At 50.3% G+C, this 12,500-nt stretch overlaps 1 protein-coding gene across 25 annotated transcripts in view; it reads left to right on the top strand.

Annotated features, from left to right (window-relative positions):
* Positions 1-12,500, top strand: part of stxbp5a (syntaxin binding protein 5a (tomosyn)) — a 123,123-nt gene that overhangs the window by 30,857 nt on the left and 79,766 nt on the right. For all 25 annotated transcript variants that reach the window (XM_035421523.1, XM_035421521.1, XM_035421522.1 and 22 more), the window contains exon 3: positions 11,497-11,578. In XM_035421523.1, coding sequence (XP_035277414.1) covers positions 11,497-11,578 — 82 coding nt within the window. The remainder of the gene's footprint in view (positions 1-11,496; positions 11,579-12,500) is intronic.

The following is a 12,500-nucleotide window of genomic DNA, read 5'->3' as shown; positions in this document are numbered from 1 at the left end:
AAGCGCCTCTGTGTTTTACGAAGAAATTGAGAAAGCGATTAAAAGGAAACGGAATGATCTTTTTCCCCAGAGAGACGGCCATGTTGCCCAGCCTCTCTCCCAGGGAGTTGTGGGTAATGAGCGTTGCGGCTGTTACGCATGTCTAATTCTGAGAGGCCGTACGCCGCGTGTGCGTTGTATCGTAATGAGCAGAGGCAGCCCGCAGAAATTGGTAAATTATTATTATGTGTTCGCTATTTGAGGCTTTGTAAATTGAGCTGTGCTTCGCTGAATGCTGTACGCGATGAAAATAAAGGACAGTCGTACTTTTAGAGAGATCTGCTACTCCTTGCAGCCCAACCCATCGCACGCAGTCGGTTTACCTTTGCAGAAAGAATACTGTGTTCGGTCGATCAATATTAAGGGGATTAGAGTGATCCTGTTGGTTTTTATATGCGTGCCGTGAGTGTTTGTTGTGTGTTCTGGTCACCGACGAAGTGCTTTCACTTTCAAAACTGGGTTCCTTTTGTTTATTGTAGTAGTTGGCCGTCTTCTGCATGCGGCCTCTGGAAATGTCAGTGAGAGGAGTAAGAATTCAGAGTGTTTCTGATGTCACAATTGAAGATTGCAGTAAGAGACGGAGTCGAGTTGCAGACCGTAGCGATCCTGTACCGCTTTGCTAAGATCCTAGGGAATGTTCCGGAGTCATGTGACACCCGTATTGACGTGGAAATCTGTGTGGGCTTCTGGGCCGCTTGGCCGATCCGCTTTGCCTGTCAGCGCTGTGAAACGATCTCCACAGCTGACATGACAAGCGTTAGCCTGGTACTGGGAGATACAGGAAGTTGGACAGGAAGTCCTGTATTTGAGCCAGAGTGTTATCTGTGAAATGGCTGTAGCAGAGCATAAACAGCAGGGCAGAGTTGTTATGAACGCTGGTTTCTTGTGTCTCCACATGCATTATTGGTATTTTTTTACTCTACCAGTCTGGTACAAATCGGTGCCTAAAGAATGGTGATGTCATGCGCCGAGTGAAAATAAGCTCATTTCTCCCCCCTGATTGGTTACTTGGTTGCTTGGTTACTCCCTGTCTCCTGCTCTGTTTCTACCACTGTCCGTAAGCAGCAAGCAGCACATTTCCTGTGTAAGCCTTAGCCTGCAAGGTTTATGCTGAATCACTTTTCCCTTTCCCCTTTCCCGTACACGTTTTCCTGTAAAGATGGTGCTCACATGGCCCCTGACTGAATGATGAATTGGCCGGGGTTATTAATGGTTCCTGTTTCTGGAGTTCCATGCCTTCCAGGAACCAACCGCACTACTGCTCTGTTGCGCTGGGGAAACTCTTTAATAGCACACCGCTCTGCCAGCCCTAAATACATTCTGGCTCTGCAGTGTGCCTCCATTTCCCAGATATGCCCAGTGATCCAGGCCTGTGTTTGTGAGACTCAGGCTTTTTATAACCATCCATATGGGAAATGAATATACTGCGGTATGTTGTAAATATTGTAAAATATATAAATATGAATGTGCAGTGCCTTGATGATGTGTTTTATTTCTGATTATTTTAAGTATTTTCAATTTCCCTCAGGCTATCATTACTTAATTTTACCTCATTTTTAAAACGATTTAAATAATACTAGGATTACATGAGTTTTGCGGTTGTCATTTTGACGGTTTGCGTCCAGCACATATTGAGAGTATTAAAATGTAAAATGCATGTAAAAGTCATGCTTTTATTATGAATATTTGATTTTAAAATATCTGTCTGAGTGGGGGATGAACTTCCAGAATGACAGATCTCACATAGCAAATATAAATATGGTGGAAAATGAGATTATGTTTCTAAAAAGGGGAGAATGTCAGAATAAGGCCAGCCTGCCCTTCCTGATGTTTAATGGGTGGGTGGAAAGGTTAAATAATTTTTGTGGCCCAGACAGAGAGATGAGTTTATCCTAATTATTCTCCAGCATTATAGATTGAAACTGTCATGGGAGATTATTTTAATAGAGCGCACATTAGATGTAATAATCAATCCATTTGTTTGTGCCGGGGAATGAAAATCGGTTGGTAAATGCCAGGTTGAGCTGCTGAAAAGTTCAAGACAAAATGCCAGGGTGCTGTTGTGCTGTCCTCTTTTGTACAGGTACCTGTTTACACAGGACTCGGGCAGGGCGGCCCCCCCCTGAGTGATCACCACAAACTGGTTTCTGTTAAGGGACTGTTCTAGTGCATGGATGGGCTCTATGGTCTGGTATCTGTTAATGCGATGTTCTGGTGCATGCATGGGCTTTATGGTCAGGTTTCTGATAATGCAATGTTCTAGTGCATGCATGGGCTCTATGGTGTCATATCTGTTAAGGGACTGTTCTTGTGCATGCATGGGCTCTATGGTCCTGGTATCAGTTTCAGGACTGTTCTAGTGCATGGATGGGCTCTATTGGTCTGGTATCTGTTAGGTTTCTGTTCTAGTGCATCGATGGACTCTATGGCATCATATCTGTTAAGGCACCATTCTAGTTCATGGATGGGCTCTATGGTGTCATATCTGTTAAGGGACTGTTCTCGTGCATGGATGGGCTCTATGGTCTGGTATCTGTTAAGTCCTGTTCTAGTGCATGGATGGACTCTATGGCATCATATCTGTTAAGGCACCATTCTAGTTCATGGATGGGCTCTATGGTCTGGTATCTGCTGGGGGACTGTCCTAGTGTGTGGATGGGCTCTATGGTCTGGTATCGGATAAATTAGTAGTCAGCCATTCTAAACTTGGGAGAGAAAAGCATTTTAAAACACCGTGTTCCTGGAGTTCCTGTTTCACAGAGTTTTGTTGTGAGACGTGCTTATTAGCGTTAGCAAAGGCTGCCTGTGAGCTGGCCTGGTGGGGTCCCTGTCTCCTCCTCAAGCCCCGCCCCCCCCCCCCCAAAGCAGCGCCAAACTCCTCTTCCATCAACAGTTTCCTTTTAAAATCGGCAAAAAACTAAACAACAAAACCTGACTTCCTTTTCGTACTGTCGCTGTGTTTAATATATAAACATACGGCACGTACAGAGAGTTGTGTATGAATAGGTTGTGCATCAGCATGTGTGCATTTGTGGCGTTACCCAAAGGCTTTCTTTGCTGCTCTGAAGAAAATGGCAGTTTTTTTTTTTTTGCCCTCAGAGAAGGCGAATGCCCCTCCCCCTCCTCTGCCCCCCCCCCCCCCCCCCCGCGAGGCCCAATGTATGACTGGGCAGGTTTGACGTCAGCGGAGGACTGGCGTCAGTGGCCTCACTCGCTCGCTCGCTCACTCGCTCTGAGGCATCGATCCTCTCTGCCGTGGCCTGATGGGAAGTGAAGTCCTCCTATCGGCGCGGGCAGCGATGCAGAGAAGGCCTGGGGAGGGGAGGGGTGGGGGTGGGGGTGGGGTGGCGAGGAGAGGAGACCGCAGAGTCACGCGCGTCGAGGTGTCCAGCGAAACGAGCCCTGTCGGAAGCTACCGGAAAAACCGGTCGGCGGGGGGGAGGAGGAGGAGGAGGAGGAGGAGGAGGGAGGGGGGTGGGCGGGGGGGGTTGTTGGGACCGCATTCTTGGAGAGATGTGGATGCTGTGGCTCAGTGTTTCTATGGCGACACTTGCTTGTGCGTGGGGGGAATAAAAAAAAGCACAGAACAGAAAGAGAAATTCCTCAGACTCGTTAGATGTGTCATCAGATATGATAAGCCAGAATATGAGCGGGGTGGTGAATGCGGAGTCATTGGATGCGCTGATTTGCATCGGGTGTCATTAAGGCACTTTGGATCGTTACCTTGTAAATAAAATAATACCTTTTTTAACAAGAAAATCAATACATTGTTTTATTTGTTCTTTCACTTGTGCACTTACCCATAAAACCATCCTCAGTACCACCGGAGACTCAGTTGGACAGTGGTACGTACATTAACCCGTTGGAAGAGTACGATTTTTGGAATGCGGTTTCAGAATTCGACGTCAGTGTTCTAGAACTCCACTGCTTTCAGTTACCGGTAGTGATTGTGACATCAGCATTAGAACGTTCCGCCGAGACCATTCTGATCACGTATTTGTGACCTCACAACTTTAAAGGGTTAACGGTGTCTGAAGGCTCGTCGTCATCAGCCGCGTCTGATCTGGGCCGTGTCTGTGGGCGACAAGACGGAAGGATTCAGTTCGGGGAAGCAGAAAACAATATCGGACTTTCTTTTTTCTTTTTCTTTTTCTTTTTTTTTGCGCTCGACTTGATAGGGAAATGACCCGGTTTTGTACCTTGCTTCCCTCCGGCCGTCCTTTCCATTATAAGAGCGTGTCCATTATTAGCCGGTCCGTAGAGCTGGGACCGGGAATAAGCGGGCTTTCCTGCCGCTGTCGTCCAATCAGACGCTTCCCGGCGCTCTAAGTGCTTGTCCTCGCCCCGAAGATTTTAACCGCATTTGTATTCCAGACGCCGGACGCCGGGGTCCTCGTACGCGATTCATTTTCGGCCCGTTTCTGGAATGCTAACGAGCTGTTAGCGACAGCGTGGCGGGAACCTCTCTCTGTAAAGGTTAGCTTTTTTGAGAACGTGCCTGAAGTCCCAATTCAACTGCGTCTTCCCCCCCCCCGTGAACTTTCTAATTGGACGTGACTTTTGCTGGTGTGTACACTACTGGGCCTGTTTAGCCAGGGCCACAGCCCGTAAAGTAAATGTTGAACGACTACTGTAGAGGCGCACGTACAAACACTGGCAGTCCTTTTCAAAACATCAGTGTTGAAATGGGAGACTGAGGCTAGCCTTCAGCGTTTGGGTGGAGCTGTGCGTACACTCAGAGCCCAGCTAGTTCAACTGTTGGGTTAGGGAATATGCTTTAGAAACCACAGACCAGTGGAAAGAACAAGCAAAAAGTGACACTCAAAGCCGACTGACCAATCAAGTGACTGTGAGCAAAGTGTTGGTCTTAAAGTGGAGATACCAAGGCCGCCAATGACAGGAAGAGGATCCCCGTGTTTTCCGAGGACTGGTCCAGCTGAGATGGTGTTGGCGTTTAATAAAAAAACACAACACACCACCGCGAGAAGCTGCTCAAAGTCATTTTTCCAAAACCTCAGACCGCCTTGTGCTGGTGTCTGTGTTTAATAAGAAACTTAAAAAAAAAGAATAAATAAAAGGAAAGCAAACATTTGCTGGATTATTTTTAAAGGGGCTCCCTGTTGGACCTGGAGCCTGGAAGCCATGAGTTGGCCATGAGAGTGTTTTTGAAATGTTGTGACTGCAGATAACAAGTGTGATTCTGATTATATGTTAGTATTATTCATCAACAATGGTGCACTTATGAAGATGTTTTAGTATTTTTTTATTTTTTTATTTATTTTTGGACCAACTGGGAACTAAAAGCAGCCTGTACGTGGAAGGACGGAATGAACAGCAGGAGCTCTGAGGAAATGGGCCAATCGGTGCTAAGAGCGACGGGCGACTGATTCATCGCGATCCGCCCCGGGCCCAGTGTGGGATTGCGGGGCTAAACGCTCTCTGAGGAGCACATCCAAATGCTCCCGGGTATCCACTCAGTTCTCATTTCCCCGAGCCCCCAACTCCCAGGGTCTGGGGAGATGTGTGTGAGTGTGGCTGCAGTACTGTGTGGGGAGGGGCTACAGCATTGTGTGGGAGGGGCTACAGTACTCTGTGGGAGGGGCTCCAGTACTGTGTGGGTGTGGCTGCAGTACTAATGGGGAGGGGCTTCAGTACTGTTTGGGAGGGGCTACAGTACTGTGTGGGTGTGGCTGCAGTACTAATGGGGAGGGGCTTCAGTACTGTTTGGGAGGGGCTACAGTACTGTGTGGGATGGGCTGCAGCATTGTGTGGGAGGGGCTACAGTACTGTGTGGGTGTGGCTGCTGTACTAATAGGAGGGGCTTCAGTACTGTGGGAGGGGCTGCAGTACTATGTGGGAGGGGCTGCAGTACTGTGTAGGGGGATGGTTGGCGTCTAATGAGTGGTGGAGATAAAGTGTGTGTGAACTCTGGGATCAGATGAGTGGTCTGCTCACTATTGAACGCACACGCACGCACACACCCCTCTGGGGAGAAGGTGCAAACACAGATATGTGGACAGCACTTGCTGCAATGCAGTGTGCGTCTGTCACAGGCTTGGTGGGGGTGTGAGCACAGCGGTACGCCGCGGTCTGGGGGGGGGATGACGTCGGTGGCGTTTCCCTGGAAAAAATAAAAAGTTGTCGAGCGGCCGGCTGCGTTCGACTGGCTTTGAGAACGCGTCTTTAAACAGCGACATGGGCGGCGGCTTGCGGTCAGGGACTTTTCCGACCGGCTCTGTGGCGTATCGATCTGAAACGGCCATCCTGACGACCGTCCTCACGCCGGGGGCTAGTGGCTTGGTTGCCGCCGCGAAAGCCTAAAAAAATGACATTCAGCAGTGGGGGGGGGGGGGGGGGGGGGTAACGGCCCCGTGTTAAACTGGCGTCCCGTCGCGAGGGGGACGTGCCTGTGGAGACGTGCTCTTTGTTCAGACTCCGCTCAGCCCCGCCTCTGTGCGTCTGCCTCATAAAAGGGTCACTTGAGCTCTCGCCAGAGCGGGACTGACTGGTGTGCTGCTTCAGTGAGCCTGCTACTGTAATCCTACTGGGGACTGCAGAACGAGATGTGTTTGGATGTGTTTGGTTAAAGGTGTGTGTGTGTGTGTGTGTGTGTGTGTAGGGATGTACGTACTGGTTTGTGGAGGTTGCAGGTGTGTTTGTACAGAGCAGAGATGTTAGTGTGTGTGGGTGTATGTGCAGGTGTGTTTAGGTACAGGGGTAGGAGTGTGTGTATAGAGGTGCCCGTGTGTTTAGGTATGTGTATGAATGTCCTGTTTCTGCTGTGTTTACGGAAAGAAGACATGTGTATAATTCTGCAGGCGTTTGTGTGTAGGTTGGTCATATTTGGGGGGGCATATTTGTCCAAGTGGGAGGGGCAGTCAATTAAAAATGGGAAGAGCAAGTTGGTGTCTTTGGGAGGGGCATATGGTTGTGGGAGGATCATTTGTGTTGGACAAATTGAACTACTTGGGAGCTGGCATTTGAGATTGGGAGGGGCATTTGGGAGTGGGAGGGGCATGTTGGTGCATATTGGGAGGGGCATGTGGGAGTGGGAGGGGCATGTTGGTGCATATTGGGAGGGGCATTTGGGAGTGGGAGGGGCATGTTGGTGTATATTGGGAGGGACATGTGGAAGTAGGAGGGGCATGTTGGTGCATATTGGGAGGGGCATGTGGGAGTGGGAGGGGAAAGTTAGTGCATATTGGGAGGGGCATGTGGAAGTGGGAGGGGCATGTTGGTGCATATTGGGAGGGGCATGGGGTACATGACTGTGTGTCTGCTGAGCTTCAGTAACGCTTCCTGCCACTGCCCAGAGCTCGGAATCATCCACTGCCTGCGGGGCCATGACTCATTTAAATTCTCACCGCACTGGCCGCACCAGTGCATTGTGGGTACCGAGATAATGTCGCACCCAGTTTTTTTTTTACGAGTTCTCGAGCGTTGTTAATAGAGGCCGGGGCCCCGTATTTGAGCTGTGCGGTGCCAGGACAGGCACGTGGTCTTAGTGCTCTGATGATGTCAGCCTCCGGAACGCGGTGCCAATTCATCTCCTCTTCCGCGGCGGCGAAGACGCGCGCGACGACAACGTACGAACACGCCCGATAAACGATGAGCGCCTTTGTCGTTTTTGAGTCGTCGCATTTGCGTTTTTTTAACGCCGTGTGAGAACGTGTAGATGCAGTACGCGTTGGCGCCCGCGTGCAGCGCGTTCGCGGCGTACAGTGAGAGTAACGGACGGCCGGGCGCACGTGTTGAGCTGTGTAAAACGTTCAGGATGTTATTAACACGGCGGAAGATTTCTCCTTGGGAAAACTAAAAGTATTGGAGTAGGGGGGGGTGGGGATGGGGGGGGGGGGGGGTGGAACGACACTCGGGGAAAAAAGCGCACATTAAATCTTTTATTTTTTTGCTTCCCCTGAAGGATTTCGTCCCCATTTTGTTGCTAGGCAACCCCCCTCGAATGAGTTTTCAATTAAGTCACTTACAGTTCCCGACTCTGGGCTAAACTGCAGTGCTGATTCCGCTGGGTCAGTGGGGAGTCTCTCTCTCTCTCCCTCTCTCCCTCTCTCTCTCTCTCTCTCTCTCTTTTTCTCTCTCTAGCTCTCTCTCCTCCACTTCCTTTCTCTGTCTCTTGCTTCCTCTTTTTTATTTGTCTGGGCTGTGTGTAATTTTGGCCAGCTGTTTGTACTGGCGAGCAGGAGCCTCCACGCACGCATATTCAGACAGCATCAGTTGTGGTCTGGTGGTTAAAAAACTGCCCTTCAGTCTGAGGCTTCAGGGTTCAGTTCCCTCCCACTGAGAGACACTTGCCCTATCCACCTTTTAGCAAATATCCATCCGGGAAAAAAATAAATAAATAAATAAAAATAATAATAAACAGGAGACAATATAAAAGAAGACAGCTGAGAGTAACTGTGCTAAGCGCTCAGTTTAGAACGTTGACGTTGCAACATTCCGAATGACATGCCTGCGGTCTTGCGAGGGGATTGGTCGGGCTCTTGCTAGTCCCGACTCCTAGACCCCGAGGTTGAAGCGCTCCTTTTATGGGCCTTGTGTACTGTGACATCACAGTGGGAAGCCAGGCCCCTTGCCATCTGGCAGAGGAGAGGGAGAGGGAGCCGGGGTGGGCTGCCGACCGGGGGAGAGGCCGGCAGCCCGTGGCGGCGGCGGAGGCGGTGGCGGCAGTGCCGGTGGCGGTGTTGCCGCAGGCCCTGTCTGCCGGTGAGGATTGATGACGGAGGAGTGTCGCAGCGCGCAGGTAGAGCGGCTGAGTAATGGCTTTATCAGCCTCGACTCGTCGCCTCAGTTTGTCTACTGATGAGGCCTGTCCCCCCCCCCCCCCCCCCCCCCCCCCCGTCCCCCTGTCCCAGGTCATGATTTGTATTAATGGACGTCTCTGCTGTCACATTTGGCGCTGGCCACGGGATTGGGGGAAGATTGGGGGGGGGGGGGGGGGAGCTAAGTGTGTGTATGTGTGTGTGTGTGTGTGTGTGTGGGCTGGGTCTGTCTGATCGTCGTACTTAACTCTGAAAAATGGGAAGCTATAAAATTGCAGCTCTGAACACTTAGATTCAAAGGCTTGCAGTGTAAACACAGTAATGCCAGGTTTTTGTGTTATTCCAGTGTGTGTTAATTCTGATAAGTCATTGTCAGGAGTCTGTCTGCTTCCGTAAGCTTTTCTTTTTCTTTTTTCCCCCCCTTTTTTCTCTGACTGCCCCCCCCTCCCCCCCTCGTAAAAGCAAGCATTTTTTTCTTCTGTCATGTGCTTTGCATTCTTATGAAACGGCTCCTTGTGCAAAAAACTGCAACGAGGCAGATTTTCCCCCCTCCCTCTGAACCGCTGGAGTAAATATGCATCGCTGCTGTTCTCACGCGCGAGAGAAGAGAGAAGAGAGAAGAGAGAAGAGAGGAGAGTGAGAGAGAGAGAGAGAGAGAGAGAGAGAGGGAGAGAGAGGGAGAGAGAGAGGCGGGGCTTCTCACTGCGTTTCTCTGCGAAGCACAGAGGTCGTTGAGGTCATTCGGTTGTTTTATCTCATTTTATTGTTTTTTGCATTTGTGAAATGAATTTAAATCTCTTCCCTCTCATATGTGTTCCTCCAGACATTTCTCTGCATAATGTCATATGATGCCACTGTCTATACAGACTCAGTGCCCAGACCTAGGTCCCACATAAATATTGAGATATTCATTGCATTTTTTTTTTTTTACATTTCCATTGCATTCATTTGGTAGACACTTTTATCCAAAATGACGTACAGTAAGTGCATACTGAAGGTCATGGGAACAAATACAAACACAGGTCAGATGAAGTCTGTCATAAAGTTGTAGTTATCCGTAGCCAAGAACATCAAGTCTAGTTCACACAGTAAAGCACTGGCTAAGTCGTAAGGCTAAGTCAGTGAAGCTATGGCTGAGTCCTAAGATAAAAGACACGATTAGTAAGAGACTTGATAAAAATGCAATAGTGCGATTGGCCTGCCTTTGGACTGTGGGAAAGCAGATTGTGTTTTGCGCAAGCGTTGGTGCGATGTGCAAGCCGTTTTTGTGAAAGTTATGTTGCAGCACCAGTGTTTCCTCTTTGGACAGTGGGAGAGCGAATCGAACAGAACAGAGTACTTTTTTTTTGTTGACAACATCCATGTTTATGAGGTTAACCCAAACGGAAAGGTCACCCGTGTCACTTCTGCACGTTTGCGTAAACTTCTGCTGATGAGTACCAACACGATGGCTTTATTGGACAGGACAGTGCAGAGGGGGACAGGAAGAACAGGGGGGCAAGAGAGAGAGGGAGAGACACATGGCAAGGGTCACGCGGCTGGATTCGAACCGCCAACCTCTCAGCTTGCAACAAGAGCATGTGGATGGTGCTCTATAGCCTACACCATGTGACAAAAATAAAAAAATTATTGGGTTAACTTTTTTTGTTTGGGACAGTTTTGGCAGAGTTAATGAATCCAGGGCCGTTCAGGCCCAGACCTGGGGTCGCCCCACCCCCCCCCCCCCATCACCCCTCCCACCCCCCCAGATAATGGCCGCTGCACTTGAGGCGAGCTGAAGCCCGGCCCTTTAAACACTTGAAGGGCTCTGCGTTCCGCTCCTGCTGCTGATGGATTAGCTGTCGGCTGAGAGAGAGAGAGACTGTGGGGAGGGAGCCGGGTGAGAGCATCACACACAGGGCCCTGCTGTCAGAGAGCTGCCTGCCTTTAAGCCACTCATCCCCCACTCATCCCCCACTCACCCCCTACTCATCCCCCACTCACCCCCTACTCATCCCCCACTCATCCCCTACTCATCCCCTACTCATCCCCCACTCACCCCCCACTCATCCCCTACTCATCTCCCACTCACCCCCCACTCATCCCCCACTCATCCCCTACTCATCCCCCACTCATCCCCCACTCATCCCCTACTCATCCCTTACTCATCCCCCACTCATCCCCCACTCATCCCCACTCATCCCCGCCGTCGGTGGGCTGGCACTAATCCCCCGTGTTTGAGCGGCGGTGGGAGCGCCATGTCGTGGCAGGTCGTCGCCGGGCTCCGGGGCGGGGTTTCAGGATTCAGGACGGGTACCAGGAGGGTGAGCGGTGATGAGTTCGGAGAATAACGCTGGTATAATGTTTTATTTTTTTTCCAGTTGGAGTCGAGGGCTTTCCAGTCTCACGTATTACATTATATTACATTACGTTCATTTAATAGATGCTCTGATCTAGAGGGAGTTACAGTGCATCCACCAGATTAATATGACCAATAGCACCACACCTGCCTACAGCCAGACTAGGGAGCATAGATTCAGTATCACTAAAGCACTTGTTAACTATGCTAATTAGCAATGCTATGCTAACCCTGCCAACCACCAACTGAGAATCATGCAGTACGTGCTTGTAAAGACTGAATGTTTGTGGTGTGAGTACCCTTTCTCCCTGCCGAATGTTCCTTGACTCCCCGGACCCCCAGCTTCGGACGTCCCGGCGTGGAATGCTACTGCCAGCACGACAGTGGAGCAGCGGTAATACAGCTTCAGTTCCTGATCAACGAGGTGAGTTCCCCTGCCCTGCCCCAAAAACCTCCTGCCCCCTCCCCCTTCCCCCTGACAGAGCTCCTGCCCTGCCCCAAAAACCTCCCTCCCCCTCCCCCTCCACGCGACAGAGTTCCTGCCCTGCCCGAAAAACCTCCCGCCCCCTCCTCCTGTGCTGGTGTGTGTGAGACCGTAAAAGCGGTCCGGTGCGTGTCCTCGCCTGGCACCGGCATCCAGCCGGTAAATTAGAGCCGGTAATGAGCCTGCGGGAGTCACCAGGCCCGTCACTGTACCGCTGATCACCGGGGTGTGTGGAGCACCTAGAGCCCCAGCGCCGAATAATGACAAACTCTGTATAAACGCACGCGAAAATGGCCATAACACACGACTGAGTATGTGGGATATGTGTATGTATGTGTGACTGTGTGTGCGTGTGTGTGTCTAACTGTGCAACTGCCGAATAATGCCAAACTCCATCTAAACACACACAAAAAATGGGCGTTACCACACAACTGTGTATGTGGGATATATGTGGGATATATGTGTGTGTGTGTGACTGTGTGTGCGTGCATTTGTGTGTGTGTGACTCTATGTGTGTGTGTGTACATGTAACATGCAAAGAATGGACGTGTACACAAATGACCGCGTATGTTGGATATGTGTGTTTATGTATGTGTGTATGTGTGACCATGTTTGTGTATGTGTGACTGTATGCGTGCATGCGTGTGTGTGTGTGTGTGTAACAGGGCAACTGCAAAATAATGCCACCTCAGTCTAAACGCACCGAGTCGGACATGTAACACCCCCAAAAAAGGGCGTATACACAAACGACTGTAGCCTGAGCTTTTCCTGGGTTCTGTATGAGGTACAGCCGTTTACCTGCAAGGTTACGAAGGTCTCATTCCAAAAGCCGGGTCGCCGTGCGATACGTGGGGACGTTGGC

Source organism: Anguilla anguilla, chromosome 6 (assembly GCF_013347855.1).
Source record: "Anguilla anguilla isolate fAngAng1 chromosome 6, fAngAng1.pri, whole genome shotgun sequence".
NCBI classification, from domain to species: Eukaryota; Metazoa; Chordata; class Actinopteri; order Anguilliformes; family Anguillidae; genus Anguilla; species Anguilla anguilla.
The sequence above is the reverse complement of the archived record's forward strand: the minus strand, read 5'-3'. Positions and strand labels throughout refer to the sequence as shown.